Raw genomic sequence first — 18662 nt, forward strand, 5'->3', positions numbered from 1 at the left:
TTGTTCTAGATACTTCTTTCTGTAAGATAGCCTTCTGGGGTAGAAAACCTCAGCTCCCTGGCTAACTGCTTCCATAGTACTGTTATCTCACACTGCTCTCCTTACTTAATAGAAAGTTGAATGAATCACCTATGTGAACAACATCTCTGTGTCTTTGATAAAGATGTTATCGGAAATATCCAAAAGCCCTGGGAGAACAACCCAGAATTAATTACTCTTTGTGCTTAGTTTCAGACACATTTGCTATCTGTAACTCTTTATGACTTTTTAAAGCCTTTTCACATTAATCTATTTCTCTCTCTCTCTCCCCCGCCTCCCTCTTCAATGATCTCTACAACAACTCCATGGACAAGCAGGGCAGGCATTATTATTATTCCCATTTTACAGATGATAAAACTAAGGTGTACAGAAGTTAAACAACTACTTCAAGGTCACCCTAGTGAGAACCAGAGATGGGTCACCCGTGGCAAGTGCAGAGCCCTTTCCGCTGAACCACCTGGCCCTTGAGCTAAAAGATCTGTCTTTGGCACCTACAGGGAAACACGTGCTCCTGACACGGTAACCCCAGAATCTTTCTCTCTTGCCTTCAGCCCCAGTATGCAGGTGGAGCAATCCATTCCTCACAGATGCCTGATCGTGTCTTTTCCCTCTGCTTCCTTTAGAGGCGCGGTTGTGATTTTATCCAAAATGGTCATGCTGCACATTGTGTTTATGCCACTCACGCAAAAAGCATTTGCTAAGCACTTACAACGTGCCAGTGGCCATGCTAGGTGCCCAGATGCATGGGCAGTCATTCACTCACAGATATGGCCGAGGGCCTATAGGCTGCACCCTGGGTATGGGGACACAGCAGATACAAAACAGGAGACACACCTATCCTCACACGCTGGCTCCGCTCACAGCCAGGCTTTGTAGTGGACAATAGCCAGCAGTGACAACGCCGAGCTATAAGGACTTCACAGGGGTCAACAGCACACCCTGGGCCCAAGGAGATTCACCACGGAGCTCTCAGCGCAGCTCAGCTCCTTCTGGAAATAGACAGGGATTCGGGAACAGCCACTTCACCTAGACTCTCATTCAGCAATGCCCAGACACAGATCTCACACACTACTTTGCTAGCTTCAAACACAGAGTCCTCCACTGAAACAAGAGCTGGTATTTATAAGAAGGCTGAGCGCCGAAGAATTGATGCTTTTGAACTGTGGTGTTGGAGAAGACTCTTGAGAGTCCCTTGGACTGCAAGGAGATCCAACCAGTCCATTCTGAAGGAGATCAGCCCTGGGATTTCTTTGGAAGGAATGATGCTAAAGCTGAAACTCCAGTACTTTGGCCACCTCATGTGAAGAGTTGACTCATTGGAAAAGATTCTGATGCTGGGAGGGATTGGGGGCAGAAGGAGAAGGGGACGACAGAGGATGAGATGGCTGGATGGCATCACTGACTCGATGGACGTGAGTCTGGATGAACTCCGGGAGCTGGTGATGGACAGGGAGGCCTGGCATGCTGTGATTCATGGGGTCACGAAGAGTCAGACACTACTGAGTGACTGAACTGAACTGAACAGCATTTCACATTTTCATATGTGTTATAATAAAATGACAATAATAAAATTCAGTGGCTGCCTATCAATGTGGGCCCCTGTGCTTAATGCTTTACATGAAGGTTTTATGACAGCCTTCAAAATAACCCATCCCCATTTCACAGATGAGGTCACCAAGGCTCAAGGAGTGAGTAGCACCAGCACACACACCCAGGTTTCTGATACCATATGTGATGGTCTCTCCACAGTGCCCGGCTGTCCTCCCCACATTCACACAAATATGGGAAAACACACAGATGCCATTATAAACAACCAGATGAGGCCTCATAAATCCTTCGACGCTCATCCGTTCATTCCGCAAATATTTAATGAGCATCTACCATGGGCTCAATAAATATTCGCACCAGAGGGCTTCCCTGGTGGCTCAGGCAGTGAAGAATCTGCCTGCAATGCAGGAGACCCAGGTTCGATCCCTGGGTTGGGAAGATTCCCTGGAGAAGGAAACGGCAATCCACTCCAGTACTCTTGCCTGGAGAATCCCATGGACAGAGGAGCCTTGTGGGCTAGAGTTTGTGGGGTCGCAAAGAGTTGGACACAACTGAGCGACTAACACAACCACCACCAAGTGCTAGACACCGTGTGGCGCACTATGGCGAGCCCAAACCAACCGAGTTCACAGTCCCCTGCCAAAACGGGGGAGACCAACACTGATCAAACGTTCCGGCAATTTAAAATCGCATCTGTGCTAAGCACTACAAAGGTTCAAGACTCTTAGAGAAACTGCAGTAGAGGTTTCTTTCTCCCAGTGAGCGAGGACAGAGAAAGCACACTTGAGCTGGTATTTAAAAGACGAAGGAAGATGGCAAAAAGCCCCTTCCAGACGGTGGGAACAGCCTGTGAAAAGGTCCCGTGCACACTCTCTGAGCACAATCACCAGAGAAACTTGCAAGTACCCCATGTCTGGGCCCAGAGACAGAGGGAAGAGTTCTCAGGAATGAAGCTACAAGTGAGTGGGGCAGACCGCAGGGCTTCCAAGGGCACAGGGAGAAGTTCTGTTCCCATTCCTAGAACAATGATGAGCCCCTGCAGGGCATTAAACAGGGAGGCCACCTGACCAGTGTGCTGGGATTCTGGAGGACAGCCCCTGCACCTGCTCCAGGCTGCACCATCACGCTTCTTAGGCGGCATCGTAACAAACCCCTGGTGGCCTCCCTTTGAGAGCATCACTGTTTTAGACTCACCTCCACATGCCCTGTGACCAGCACTGCGCCTGGCACCAAGTAGGTGCTTAGCAGGTATGAGCTCCACGTATAAAGGAAGCATCACAGCTGCTCTCGACATGATCTAAGTCTAAAAGGAGACACACACACAAAGACACAAACACTGATGCCCCAAATAAACACATAGGAGGTGACAAGTTCTGCAGGAGCAAGGGGAGCAGAGAGCAGATCCATGTGAGCCAGGTGTGTAGACAGACACACTTAAAGTGAGTAGATAGTACAGCGCTGGCTGTGTGTGACTGAGTGGGCGGACAGGGAAATGGGTGAGGATGAGGCTGAATTAAAGGGAGAGGCAAGCAGCTGGGTGAAATTCATCAAAAAAAGAGAAGCAGTAGCTACTGACAAAACGTGCCACTTGCTTTCATGGGAGGCAGATAGCTCCCATGTGAAGATGCTATTTCACTTTAGAGTTTAAGCAGCAGAGATCAAAGTCAGACCATCCGGATTGAAATCCCCAGCTCACCACTTGGTTGGTTGTGATGTTAAATAAGTCACTTAACCTCTCTAAGCCTCATCTGTAAAATGCAGACAATAAGAGCACCTACTGCATCAAATTGGCGTGAGAATTAAATAAGTACTTGACACAGGACTGACACATGCTAAGCACAGGATAAAGGTGAGAAACTGTTGTTGTAGTCTCTCTTTCCTCACCTACTTGCAAATAATGTTTTCTTTTCCTTTTTCTTTTTTAAATGACAATAAGATTAGAAGTTCTCCGAAAGACTTTTCAATGTTTCTAGAATTCAGAGTCCAGCAAGGAGGATCAGAAGGGCCAGTCGGGCCCTGAGAGGACACTCTGTGGAGTGATGGGTGAGCCAAAAGTCTATCAAAGTCAACACGTTGGGTGGAAGCATGTGCATGGACTCTGATCACACGCCCTGGGGTGGGCTTCCACGTCCCTGTCTGCCAGTTAAATCCCTGAAACAATTCTGGGCATTCTCAGACAACCTTCAGTGAATGGGCAGTTTCAGAAACAAAGCGATTTGGATAATCGATTTGGATTTAGTGATTATTATTAGGATGGCTGTTGCTTTCAAAATCAGTTCCCTCTGAACAAAGTCAAGTGGATCATGGGCAGAGTGTGAAAATATCATTTTCTCTCTGCCACCTCCTGACCCTGCACCATGAGAACAACAATAATGCATCACTCCACAAAGTCCTTCTTTGGCTAGATTTTATCCGAACGGTGACTGATGGTGTCCTTGCCAAATGGCAGGAGAAGGGGTCTGCTTCAGCCAGCAGCTGTGGAACATGGGCACTGATGAAGACAGATGAGTCCATTTACTCAGTATTTTGGATCTACCACTAATTTTCTAGATGACAATGACACTTCATCCTTCCAGCAATGTAGACTGTTCAAAAAAGACTGAAAAAGTAGAAAGTGGGGTGAAAAGAACGCCCCAATCAGCCCCAAAGTTGTCACAACGTTCACGCCCTTGACTCAAGCAAAAATTCTCAAATCTTCAGACATCAGCTCATAACCAATTTACTCATACTTTGCACATGATTCTAATAAGCTATTTGATTTGGGGTTCAGAGCAAAACCAGATCAGAGAAATAGTCACCTCCAGACTGAGCTAACCCAGTTCCCGAATCAGTCCTGACCACAGAAGGATAAAGAGCAGAAACTTCCAGCCCAGGAGCAAGGTACCTGGAATATGTCTTGCTGTTCAGGGGACCCCAGAACACCACTTTATTCATTATATTCAGACTTGCCACTAGACTACCTGGCTCACCAAGCCTGATGACTTGGCTTCATTCCTACAGTGTCTACTGGGACCAGAGCTCAGCCAAGTCTCTGTGGCCTGATACTCCCTGGAGGTGGGAATGGGGTATCAGAACCTGATTCCTACAGCTGCCAACTGCCAGTTAGAGTATTGCTCCAATAAACTAATCTCCTAAAACCATAATACTTCTTAGATGCTGGAAAGTATTTCTTCCCCAGGTTTGATATTGGAGGACCTTGGAGGATGGTGTGTGTGTGTTTGTCAGGGGAGAGGAGACTGACATTAGCTCTGCACAAAATCCTCTATTGGAGCATCCGACAAGTACCCTTTTCCCTCTGCACAACTCCTGGGTCCCACAAAGCACCAAAGAAGAAATAAAAAGCAAGCAGAAAGCTCACCCCACATGGCTTGGCATAAAAAGCACTTCCTCAATTTGTTAAAACTATACCCATTAATCCTCTTCGAATCAGAGAGCTGAGTTCCAAGCTTTTAGGTCTATTTGCTTGTTCAATAAATATTTATTGAGCTCCTGCTCTGTGCCTGGCCCTGAGATACTGCCTAGAGGGGTGGGGGTGTATACAAGGGAGCCAGACACACCCAGTGCCTGCCCTTGCAGTGCTTACAGTGGAGCAGAGATCCTCAGTGTTGAAATTCATAGAGAAGAGCAAAGACTTATTAACTAAGCCAGCACCAGAATCTAGACCATTGAGGTCTTAGCAACCAACCTCGCACCAAAGCCCAGACCACTGACCCCAACTGGAGCTCACACTCCTATTGTTTCAGCCTGGCACACCTGCTGGCTCCTGGAAAGGTACAGAGACAAAGGCATCTCACCAGCCTCATTGCAAACTGTTACGTAAGCAGAGAGATTAAGAATAAACAAAAGGAGCAGATGAATGCGATGCTCATTGGGCAAACTATGCCATTTAATTTTCTCACCTTCCTAGAACCAAAATAAATAACCAAAAGAGTAAGCAATAAGAAGCCACTTACATTTCATCCCAAACAACATGGGGAATGACCAAACAGGTGCCTCAAGAAGGGGTATGCCTTCCCCATCATCCTCCCCTGACCCCTCCTGACCATGCTCAGGTCACACTGTGTGACCGCCAGTTAGGCTGTGAGACCCTCAAGGGCAAGATCCATGTCACATCCATCTCTGTACCCTAGAGCCTAGAAAAGGGCCTGGCAGAAAGCTCTCTCCATCACAACATGTAGCATTAGTATGATGGAGCAGAAATAGGTGGAGCTGTGGCAGCCATCTAGGTGAGCCAGTCAGATCTCCTTTAAAGAGAGAATCTACAGGACAAGTGCCCTCAGCTAAGCCTCCAGCTGTGGCTTCAAGATCTGTTATAGTGTTTAATTAAGACAAGGACACATTCTTCCCAGGGAGCCTGCAGCCAGTGACCAAGCTGGGCAGGGATTCTAGAGCCTGGTTCTTTTGGTCTCCGATATGTGATCCCTCAGGCTTCTCTGGTGGCTCAGATGGTGAAGAATCTGCCTGCAATGCAGGAGACCTAGCTTTGATCCCTGAGTCAGGAAGATCCCCAGGAGAAGAGACTGGTCACTCCAGTATTCTTTCCTGGAGAATCCCATGGACAGAGGAGCCTGGCAGGCTACAGTCCATGGGGTCACAAAGAGTCAGACATAACTGGGCAACTTTTACTTTCACTGATCCCTCTAACTGGCAGTCTTTGCTCTGGAGCACCCCACACCAATGGGCTGGCCAAGACTTTCTGAGGCTCTTCTCCCAGCTCTCCTTCCTTCCCCTGTACTTTCACAGGTGCCAGAACAGCACTGTGATCTGAGGCTTTCACTACCTCCTCTTTTACCTTTCATGGATATTACCCCTAAGATCTCTGGGACCTGTACATCCATCTTGGCCTGTAACTCCTGACAGACCCCAAACAACAAGTGTCAGTGACATCCACATGCTCCTTTACATAACCCAGCCTCCTTTTAAGTTAGGTTGGTCAACAACTATTTCTGATCAATGAAATATGAGTAGAAATAATACATGCCACTTCCAAGTAAAGATGGCCAAAAATCTCGTGTGCCTTCCCCTAAGGATTTCTTCCTGCCCCCATCTTCTTGAGGCCAAAGATGGGAGAGTGACAACACAAGGGCAGCCTGGAGTCCTGTGTTCTCACTTGGAGGAGGACCTCCCAGGAGCTTCTGACCCACACTGGATTTGGCTGAGCAGTATATAAATTTGACTGTGTCAAGCAAAACAGATTTCAGGATTTGTTGATGCAGCACTGCCAAGTCCACCCTAACCAACAAAAGTTATATATCCTCTGTGTGTGTGTGTGATAAGTCGCTTCAGTCATGTCCAGCTCTTTGCAACCCTATGACCAGCCCACCAGGCTCCTCTGTCCGTGGGATTCTCCAGGCAAGAATACTGGAGTGGGTTGCCATGCCCTTCTCCAAGGGATCTTCCTGACTCAGGGATTGAACCCGCATCTCATGTCTCCTGCGTTGGCAGCAGATTCTTTACCACTAGCGCCACCTGGGAAACTCAATGAATTTATTTAATGCTTCTATTTTCACCCCTGTCTTACACTTTCAGCTTGTTCATTTCCCTGTTGCGATCTCACATCTCTGCATAAAGAAGTTGATGATCTTCCGTAGAAGGGAGGCCAAACACATGAAGAAGAGCCCTTTAAAAATATAGGTAGTGAGCTAAAAGTCTTAGCCCAATATCTAGTTCTAAAGGTGTATTATTCTACGCACCTTCTCCCGGGTGCCTAGCTAGGTCTGAGAAATTGGTTGGGAGTAGGCATGGCATGACCAAGAGCATTTCCCTCACACCAGGAAATCTCGGGGGTCGATGCTCGTGGGAACATGCAGGAGGCAGCTCAGCTTAATCCTGATACATGGGGTCTTCTAAGTCCATTGGTCATGAGGAGGTAGAGCTTCTCTGAGGAAGTGATCCAGAGAAATCATTCATACTATGGGAAGCTAACTCAGAAGGCAGATTCTAATTTATTCACTTATAGTTCAGTTCAGCAAACATTCACTGATGCCCACTGTATGTAAAACACTGGGGCATCAGACTGGCTCTGCCCTCACAGAGCTACAGTCCAGCAGGGGAGAAAGAGACAAATATGGAAGATGTGCTGGGAGATACACATGAATAAAGATCTTGCGCTCACATCCTCTTTATCCAACACCCTTTTCAGCAACATGGCACTGGAAAGTGATGACAGAGAAACATGGCTTCACATTATGTTTTGAGATTCCATATCCATTATATTTATTCCTAATTCAGCTCTGTGGGTCAACATCATCATATCCACTTGGTACAGGAACAGTAAGACTGGTGACAAAACTGGCATGAATATTTACTGAACACCACGGACAGACGAGCCTGGTGGGCTGCAGTCCATGGGGTCAAGAAGAGTCAGACACTACTGAGCGACTTCACTTTCACTTTTCACTTTCATGCATTGGAGAAGGGAATGGCAACCCACTCCAGTGTTCTTGCCTGGAGAGTCCCAGGGACGGGGGAGCCTGGTGGGCTGCCGTCTATGGGGTCGCACAGAGTCGGACACGACTGAAGCGACTTAGCAGCAGTAGCATAGTACATCAAGCATTCTATTACTTTACCCAGATAGTCTTCTTTGATCTCCATATCCTATTAGGCAGTTAGTATATTAGCCCCATTTTACAGATGAAGAAATAGAGGCAAAGTGGCTTGTCTAAAGTCACCAGGCAGGTACACGGTACCCAATGCGGATATAGACCCAGGTCTCCTGACATGATGAGGTGCTCATCCGACAGGTGCTTGGAGCCAAGGGAGCTGAAGGGCCTGGTTTTGTGCCCAGCCTCATACCCTCGGGGACTCTCTCTCCTTGTTCCCCTGCAGTGCAACTGACTTCAGATACTGTTTGGTCTGCCAGACACCCCCACTTTCAAGCTCCCCTTTGCCACCCCTCCTGCCCAGTCAGGCCTCAGAGCACCTCTATCCCCTCTCCATCTCTGCTCAGGGCCCAGCACCTACCCCTTCAGTTGCTACAGCAGCTTCCTGGCTTCTCTGTCTCCTCCTGCTCCTGTCTACCTTCCTGTCTCTACATCCCTACTGTCCTTTATCTTGTCACATTCATGTTCCAAAATGAAGGCCAACCTTCCTGACAAGGCATTCAAGGCCTTCCACACCCACCACCAGACTGCCTTTCCTCCTACAAACCCTGCACTCGGCTGAAAACAGAATCGGTCAGTGCTCCCCAAACACACCTCACACTTTGGGTCCTCTGTCCTTTGATCTTGGTGATTGTTTCTGGGATCCAACCTCCATCTGCCTGAGCCCACACCTCTTTGTGTCAACATTATATTCACCCTTCCAGACTCATCTTGACTTCCTCTCTTCCAGGAGATCTAGATGTGGTCTTCCCTTTCTCTTGATGCTCCTGGCATCTATTGCTTCTTTCTTGAGCTTAGCATTTCCCAAGTAGATATCTGTGATCAGATCCACCTGGCATCCACCCCACTTTAACAGCCTCCAATGTACTTTGAGGAATCACCTCTTCTCCACTTTGTATTCAGTGTGGTTGGATGGGGCTGACCTCACCACCCTGTTCCTGCATGAAAGGCCGATGGATGTCCCAGACCCACCAATACCATGTTATTGGTTCAAGGATGGACACATGACCCAACTCAAGCCAATGAGAACTGAGCTTAGGATTTTTGCTGCAATAGTCAGGAAAGAAACACGCTTCTTACTGGAGTTTCTAAACTGGGAGGGTGTAAACTTGCAGCTGCTAGGGGCCATCTGTACAGCCAAATGGGGAGAGACTGACTGAGGGTGAAGCCAAACACAAAGGAAATCAGAGCCAAGAGACAAAGAGGGAGACAATTTTTAAGATATTTAAGTTCTTGGATTCAGCCATACCTGAATACAGCTAACTCCAGGATTTTTCAGCCACATGAGACAGTTAAAGTTGGGTTTCTGTCACCTGTAATGAGGTTCCAAAGCAGTAAACCTACTAAGGGTCAGGTACCATGCCAGGCAGTGGGGTATAACCACAGAGATGTGAGCCTGATCCTAGAAGACCTCATTTTCTCTTTATTTCTAAAACTAGCTATACTGAACTATAATTCATATGCCATAACATTTATTCTTTTAAAGTCTGTAGTTCTATGGGTTTCAGTATAGTCACAGAAATGTGCAGACATCAAGATGGATTACTTTCTATCTTGTGTTGAAAACGACAAACATATGCTTGCTGTGTTCTTCCCTATCCACCAGCTCCTCTCCTGAATCCAGGACTGGATTTACTCCTTCTTTCTGCAATACCAATAAATGCAGTAAGTGCTCAATTAATGCCTAATAAGCTGTACTTCGTCTAGTCAAGGCTATGGTTTTTCCTGTGGTCATGTATGGATGTGAGAGTTGGACTGTGAAGAAGGCTGAGCGCTGAAGAATTGATGCTTTTGAACTGTGGTGTTGGAGAAGACTCTTGAGAGTCCCTTGGACTGCAAGGAGATCCAACCAGTCCATTCTGAAGGAGATCAGCCCTGGGATTTCTTTGGAAGGACTGATGTTAAAGCTGAAACTCCAGTACTTTGGCCACCTCATGTGAAGAGTTGACTCATTGGAAAAGACTCTGATGTTGGGAGGGATTGGGGGCAGGAGGAGAAGGGGACGACAGAGGATGAGATGGCTGGATGGCATCACTGACTCGATGGACGTGAGTCTGAGTGAACTCCGGGAGTTGGTGATGGACAGGGAGGCCTGGCGTGCTGTGATTCATGGGGTTGCAAAGAGTCGGACACGACTGAGCGACTGAACTGAACTGAACTGAAAGCTGTACTCAGACCTCCTTGAAAAGCTTGGCCTCCATCCCACAGTTGTTTGGGTCCCCTCTAAAGCACAAAGAATGAGACAACAGATATTTGGCAACCCACTCAAGGAAAGGACATACTCACCAATCACTAGGTTTTCTAAGCTGGATCCCTGCAGTGGGGTAGACTTTCTGAGAGGTGCACACCTGGAACGTGCTCCTTTGGCTCCCTGAACTTTCCCCAAGTTTATTACAGAATAATTTAAAATAGTAACAAGTGGGAAGACATACAAATCCAATAAAAGGGCAATGGCCTAATATTTAATAGAATAGAATAGTAAACAGCCACTAAAATTCATCTTTGCAAAGAGGATTTGAGGACATGGAGAAATAACCATGCTATAATATTAAGTGAATGAAACAAAATATAAAAGGATGCATAGAGATCTCAAGTACACAAAATAGTAAACACCAGCAACTGGAAGGGAATAATGCTAATTATTAGATGCAATTATCTTTGCGTAGGTGGATTATATGCAGTTTTCTCATGTTTCTCTACTATTTTTTTTCCAAAATGAATATTACTTTAAATAAATCAGAAAAGCCAATAATATTTGTAACTCATCCCTTGGTTATTATTTAATTTTATTAATATGACTACCAAAGAATGAGAAACAACCACACGAAGAATATTTCTGAAGCTGTAAAACTTTTATTTAAAAAAAACTGTCCCTCAGAGTCTTTTAGACAAACATATAAGTAATCTAATCCCCCATGTTTACTTTTTAACCTTGACTGCCAAGACGCTCAGAGCTAAAACTTAATTCACAAAAATGCAACAGTCATCTTAGCCCAGGTTCTGGGTTCAATAACACCCATTTTTCTATGTGGTTTCTGATGCTTCCTCTTATCTGTATTTTCTGTTGTCTTGCTTGTGTTTTTATATATTCAAATGTTCCTTGGAATACATAAAGAAGTATTTGCTGAAGTGATTTGAGGTACACCAAAGAAGAGAGGTCCTGCCTAGCAGATATTCTGCTGGGATGTTTCATTTTTACAAACACATGGCACTGAGTGGGGCTTTGATCCTTTATTGTTATTCTAATTACAGCAGAGGGGCAACTGAATAAGTGTGTGTGGGAGGCTCCTTTATGGAGACAGGCTGGTCCCACTGATCAGATTAACCCATGTCTTGCTGATCTCCATCTCTTCGAAGGTTGTGTGGACAGAGGTCCATCCTGGCTGCCCAGTTTCTGGCCATTGACTGAGAGCAAATGATAGCAAAGTCTCCTACAATGTGCTCACCACATTCATCCTGTGTTCAAGTCTATACAAATCAAGTGACACTGTCAACAAGTGACTGAAAAGTACATTCAATCCATAAAGACATCCTATCTGAATAAAATAGGGTCCAAACGCTCTAAGACGAGCCCCAAACACCCTTCAGGTTTTATTGCAATTACCCAGCCTGATCCTTTACTTTGGCTTTAGAAAGAAAGTCCCTCTACTCTATAAAGATGGGCCACTTGAAAAAATTAAGTATTCTATCACCTGGGTGTTCTCCCAACTGTGACACCTCATGGCAGGAGATAACATATTTATCTGATTCTAAGCCAAGATTCTTTTCTTCTGGTGATAACTTCACTGACTCTTCATGAGATGAGGAAAAACAAATAAGCAAACAACATTTTAGTGGTGACCATTTTGCCACATCTAAAGTTGCAATGTCTTACTTGTGAATCTAGGACAGAGGAAAGGGAAAGCAGGAAAGGAAAGGAAGGCAGGAAACATTTATTGAGCACTTACAGCATGCCAGACAGAGGACTGGCCGCTGCGCTGCCAGCTCAAGGCATTTTCCATTCCAGCCAGTTATCTCCCTTAAGCGTCACAATACCATCCTACGGAGTACATATAATAGTCCCAGTTTTTCAGAAGTGGAAATCTAGGCTTAGAGAGATTAAATCCCTTGCTCAAGGTCACCATGGGGAAGATACTAGGTTTCTGACCAGACTCAGGTCAGAGCCACCCCAAAGCCCATGCCCTGTGCCCCTTCAAATGGCTAGAAATGCCTCTGCTTGCATGAGGCTGAGATTACCCTCTGCCCTCCTTCCCTCGAGCTCAAGTGCCTTCTGACTGCCTCATCCTCTTGACTTTAGGCCCCCTCTCACTCAGAAAGTCATCAAGACACACTTGAAAAATAAAATATAAAAGCATCAACCCACATCCTGAAATTGAGCACCCTTCCTTTTGCTGCCACTAACAAGCTAATATGAAATCTCTTTCAGGGAAGCTTTCTGAATGGAATAAATTGGTGAAAACATTATGCAGCTGACAATATTTGGTGATGATGCAAACAGGGCTGCCCTGTCCATAAATGGTTTTGTCTCCAAAGAACCCGCTCTCCTGTGTCCTTTTCAAAAAAAACAAGATTGAGCAACAGAGAAACAGTACCCAGAAGACATGGCTCGTATAATTGCATTGCCCTCTCTGTTTATGTGTGTCGGACAAGTACCCCCAGAGAACTTGAAATGTTCTGGAGAAGACAGGAATGTCATTCAGAGATGATTCCACAGGGGCTGGCTCTGCACAGCTCCCAGCTTACATCCTCCCAGGGCAAAGGAAGCCTCTCCACTTGCAGCAACCTCCGTGCACCGCCACCAACTGCCACCCGTTCCTTCACCTTTTATTTACATCGCAGAGCAGACTGGTTCATCAGTGAAGGGGGGAGGAGGGAAATAAGATGCAATCCAAATTTCTGCTTTTTCCGGGGACCCAAAAGCGGGGGAGTGGGGTGGGGGTCACACAGAGAAGGAAGTGGAGCCTGGGGTGCCCGATCAGCGTGGCATGACGACCCTCCCCTCCCCTTCTGCACCAGTACTCAAGCAGAAGTGCCCAGGGAGCCCCAGGAAGCCGGGTCAATTAAACCCATTGCCTTGGCCGAGCTTGGCACGGTGCAAGAGGCGCCAACAGAGCGTTCTGCACAGGAAATCACTGCCCCCTTCAGGCCGCGTCTCAGCCGCTGTGGCCGGAGCGTAGGGGCTCCCTCAGTCTGGGAAAACTCGCAAACCCGACCTCACGCGGCCAGCGATTGCTCCTCTGAGCCCCCTCGGCGCACCCTAGTTCTTGGGCTGGCGGAGATGTGCGCTGTTGCTAACAGCTGGAACGCAAGCTGAGGGTGTAAGGAGGGGGCTTAGGACGGAAATCTCTCGGCTCTTCTGCTCCCCTCAGAGAAAGAGGCCGAGAAGGCAAGCCGACTGCTTGCGCTCCAAGTCCGTGCTTCAAGTCTGCGCCCCGGGAAACTGCGCCGGCAGCCGCCCGGCCACCAGCCTCCGCGCGGCCGCACACTCCCGCGGGTCCGGGGTGAGACCTGCTCGGGACACTCTGAGCAACTAACCGGAAGGGGTCTCCTCAGGAAACCGCTCGGGCCACAGGCAGCGCCAGGCACCTGCAGGCAGCAAGCAGCGCTGCAGAGCCGGCAGCCCCACACCAGCCGGACCGGTGCGGGTTCCGAGCTGCTGGCGCGCACCAGGCACCCGGCCCTGATGCGCGCTCCAGCCCCTGGGTCCCCGAGCCCTCTGGACCTCAAAAGCTCAGCTCGGCTTTTCTGAGGCCCGCGAGCAGGCCCGTGGCCTCTCCAGCCCTTGATGGCCCAGTTTATAGTCAATGCGCCTGTTCTTCCCACCTAGCACTCCACAGCCCCACCAGCGGGACTTGGGTAGGGGTGACCACTGCAGGCCTTTCAGGAGATTCAGTTACCACCTTCTCCACTCTTTCTCTGGGCAAAGGAGACCCTAGTTTTCTATCCCACATCCCACAAGCATACACACATACACAATCCCAGAGGGGAAAGATGCTCAGCAAATCTTGGCACCAGCTGTGCGAGCCAAGCCCGGTGGGACCCAGAGGATAAGCACTGAGACCCAGCCTGAGGTGCCCTCGGCAGGCTCAATGAGGGCTCTGCCCAAGGGTCGAAGCTTGCTTCTGTCCAACACGCCCTCCTCCATTGCCCCTACAGCCCCGACGGCGCGGGCGGCCGGACACTCACCTCGGTGTCGTAGAGTCGCAGGTCGAGGAAGTAGGGGCGCAAGAGCGACTCGTTGCGGATCTGCTCGATGGCCAGTTCCACCGCGGGGAGCACGCCGCGCCCGATACTGCCCTTGGCCACCTCCTTGGTGAGCGGCATGAGGCCCATGATGGAGAGCGGCGGGCTGCTGGGCGGCGGCCGGGGGGCACCCCGCGCCCAGCCCCAGGCCCCGGGCGCGAGCGGCAGCAGCAGCGGCAGCAGCAGGAGCAGCAGCAGGCGCGCGGGCGGCGGTGGCGGCGGCGGCGGCGGCCCGGGCTGCCCGGAGCTAGGCGGGGAAGCCATGCCGCGCCGCGGGCTGCGGGCGCCGGCTCACTCGGCCCGCATGGCCTGGCCCGGCCCGCCGCCCCGCGCCAAGATCTCCCCGCGGCGCCCGCGCAATGGCGCCGATCCCCGCTCCGGCTCGGGCTCAGGCTCCGGCTAGGCACAGAACGGCCGCGGCGGCAGCGACAGCGGCAGCGGCGGCGCCCGTGACGGATCAATCACGCCGGGAAGGGGTGGGAGCGAGCAGAGTGCGGGAGGCGGGGAGCAAGCGAGCAAACGCGAAGAGGGGGGCCGGCGTCTCCGCGCGCGCCTCTCTCTTGCGCGGCCGCCCCGAACCCGGCCGCCTCCGCCCGCCCCCGTGCGCGCTCTGAGCTGCTCTCCCGCCGCGAGCCGTTCAGCAGCAGCCCCTGGAGCCCGGCCGGGGGAGGGCGAGCGGCAGGAAACGCGGGAGGCGAAGGCAAGGCTGCTCCGCGGCGTCTCGGGCCGCCTCCGGGGACAGGGACGGGCCGTGCGCGCCGGGGGAGGGGAGGCGCTGGCGCTGCGGCGGCCGCGGGGAAGGCCGCCTTCCCAGCACACGCACACCCGCGACCCCGGCCCTCCGCCGCGCGGGCTGCCCCGCGACCGCCTGGACCTGAGCTCCTGGGGGCAGCGGCTGAAGGAACGAGCACGGCGTGCTGGCACACGCAGTGGCCACGGTCGTTTCGCCGAGCGCTTCCTGTAGCACCTGCACGATGATTTGGGACTGCCTCTCGGAGGTCTGGCTGGGAAGGTCTGGTCTGCGAGCGCGCCACGAGGCGTCCTTAGAGGCACCTGCAGCCTACACTCCCCTGCTCTACGCTGGTGTCTGGGGGGCCGTGACTGAGCCCGAAGCGGCGGCCAAAAATGCCGCCGGCGGTTGAATGCCCTTTGGTGCTGAGGTTTCTGGCCTTTAAGGTTTGGCTGAAAGCCCCCTTCTTCCCTCTGGTCTGAGCTTTCCTTTGCCAACCTCAGGAGCCTGGAGTCTTCACCTTGCGTGTGCTATCGCCCCCTCCAGGCGTTTGACCTCCCCCGTGTCCCCATTCCCAAAGGGGGCTCCGCCCTAGAATTCTCCCACCCTTGCCTCTCCAGGTAGGAGTACTATTCTCAGGCCACAGTGGATCCAAGCTCCCCTTGACCTGGCCCTCTGTCTGACAGGTCGCGCCAGCTGCACTGGCTAACCTTAATTAGCAGTCCTGTAATCTGACCTAGAGCCTCGGGTCCATGTACCTCTCCAAGCTTGAACAATAGGAATCATGGTCATTAAAATATAAAATCCCAAGAGGTGATCAATAAGGGGGACACAGTAGGACATCATTTCAGAAAACCTTGAACCAACCATTTGTGGGCCATACCGACGACCTTGTAACAAGGTTGAGGATTTAACCTTCACTGAACACTTGCTACATTTATGAAACCCTCACAACAGCCCTAGGAACCAAGAACTTTTATATCATCCTCACTTTACAGACCAATATACTGAGAGGTTTCACAGCGCGTTGAAGTACAAAGAACTATTGAGAGAGCACTGGAACCCAGAGCCAGCAGGAGCTCTATACACAGTGCAGTGCAAGTCAGGACCAGAAACATGTTCCCCTGTGGGAAGGGAACTGCCCTGACTGAATTGTTTTGGACCTTGCTTTCCTTGAGCATGTGGTGAAGGAGTTGGACCACATGCTGTCCACAGACTTGATCTGGAGTGAGGCAGGGGCAGCCTTGAATCACAGGCTAGGTTATTACCAGGAATCATGAAGATGGAGAGGAGAGGCTGAGCCCAACTCCTGGAGAGTAACTTGGACAGCTCTGGGGAAACCGGGCCAAATTCTTCCTATCCAACTCCTCTTTCTAGGCTTCTGCAGACACGACCTCCCAAGCTCCACTTAGCCTTTCCCAGCTGGAGGGTTTGAAAGGGGCAGAGCTCACTTGGGCATCTCCACCAAAAAAGGTGGTCCAGAGGACAATGTAATCCTCAAGATATCTGTGATGTGATCTTAACATCACAGATATCCCCTAGTCATAGGCTTCCAGCAGCTACCATTCCTCAACTTCTAAGCTCAGTTTTCTGAATTAGCATTTTCATTTTTTTTCCCTTAGTCATTTATGTTTTACTTGTAAGCCATGCCAATATGGAGTATCTGCTGACACCTACATCTGGGAATAAGTTGAAAGCTGGAACAACTTTGCTTGATATTTACTAAGTTATTGAAGGCCCTGCCTGGCAACTACCTTTCCACCTCTCTGTCTCCATTTATGAGGTTACCTGACCTCTAGACACCAGGGATCAGCCCTGACCCAAGGAACTCCAGTCTTACTCTCCATCAGTCTGGCTCCAGGCCAAGCTGTGATCTCATACTCCACTTCTGATGTCAGGGCATCTCTCTGGTTCCCAGATCCTACTCTGGCCTGTGTTCCAGTCTGGGTAACTGGATCATTGGCATGCTTTCTTGGGTCTGAGTTCCAACCTTGGTCACCAGTTTCAACTCCATGTTCTTCTAGAGCTTGAGTTCAGCCCTCTTGCTTTATAATAATCATTCATTCCTTCAGTCAATGTTTTGTAGTGTCTACTATGTTCTGGGCAGTGTCCTAGAAGCTGAGGATACAGAAATAAACAAACCAAACTAAAATCTCTGCACTTGAATAGATTCACAGACATAGAGAAGGGACTTGTGGACACAGTGGGGGAAGAAGGTGGAATGAATTGATAGCGTAGCGCTGACATATACGCACTGTTGTTGTTGTTTACTCACTAAGTCATGTCTGATTCTTTGCAACCCCATGGACTGTAGCCCACCAGGCTTCTCTGTCCATGGGATTTCCTAGGCAACATTATTGGATTGAGTTGCCATTTCCTCCTCCAGGGGACATTCCCAACCCAGGGATTGAATTCGTATCTCCTGCATCTTCTGCATTGGTAGTCAGGTTCATTACTGCTGAGCCTCTGGAAAATGGGGATATATACATGACCATGTATAAAACAGAGAGTTAGTGGGAAGCTGCTGTATAACACAGGGAGCTCAGCTTGGTGCTCTGTGATGTTCTAGAGGGGTGGGATGGGGGTGGGAGGGAGGCTCAAGAGGGAGTGGGTATGTGTATATTTATAGTTGATTCACATTGTTGTACAGCAGAAGCTAAAACAATATTGTAAAGCAATTATTCTCCAGTAAAAATAAAATAAAATCCCTGCCTTCATAAAATTGACATTCTAGTGGAGAAAGAGAGACAATAAACAGAAAGAAGAAGATATTTTAGTATCCTGGTTTATGAAAAGTTCTATGGAGAACAATAAATTGAGAAAGAGGATTGAAACTGACAGGGTGGGGCTGCAATTAGAAATAGGGAGGTCATGGAAGGACACGCTGAGATGACTTTTCAGCAAAGACGTAATGGAGGTAAATAAGACAGACATGCAAATAGTGTTCCAGGTGGAGGAACAGCAAGGGCAGAGGCTCCGAGACAGAAGTGTGCCTGGCATGTTCAAGGAACTGTCAGGAAGCCAGTGGAGCTGGAGTGGAGTAAGCAAGGGGAAAAGCAGTAGTACCCAAGGTCAAAGGCTAGCAAGATTAGGTAGCACCTGGGCATTGTGAGAACTCTGGTTTGCACATGATGAAGTGGGGAACAACCAGAAGGAACTGGTGCATCAGCAATGTGATCTGATCTGTCAAGTGAAGAGAAGCTGGTAGGGGGAAGAGAGGAGGCAGGGAGACCAGTGAGGAGGCTATTGTGATAAGCCACATATGGTAGCAAGAACCAGGCTACAAGCAGAGGAACTGGTGAGAAGTGGCAAGGTTAATAATCGTTCATATTGTTAATGGGAATAAAATGCATTGGCAGATGCCAAGTCCCAGGATTGTGGTGAACAACTGACAAGAAACACAGTAGAGACTTTAGAAAGCAATATGCTCAGGGTCACACCCTTAGAAAGTGATAAAACATGAATGTCAGTCCAGGTCTGTGTGGCTTAAATACTCATCT

At 49.3% G+C, this 18662-nt stretch overlaps 1 protein-coding gene across 1 annotated transcript in view; it reads right to left on the reverse strand.

The window, feature by feature from the left end:
* The window catches only part of GABBR2 (gamma-aminobutyric acid type B receptor subunit 2), a 369323-nt gene extending 354612 nt beyond the window's left edge, over positions 1–14711 (reverse strand). The window contains exon 1 of the mRNA XM_024996226.1: positions 14376–14711. Coding sequence (XP_024851994.1) covers positions 14376–14696 — 321 coding nt within the window. The 5' untranslated portion in view covers positions 14697–14711. The remainder of the gene's footprint in view (positions 1–14375) is intronic.
* Between the last annotated feature and the right edge of the window lie 3951 nt (positions 14712–18662).

The sequence above is a fragment of the Bos taurus genome, chromosome 8 (assembly GCF_002263795.3).
Source record: "Bos taurus isolate L1 Dominette 01449 registration number 42190680 breed Hereford chromosome 8, ARS-UCD2.0, whole genome shotgun sequence".
NCBI lineage: Eukaryota > Metazoa > Chordata > Mammalia > Artiodactyla > Bovidae > Bos > Bos taurus.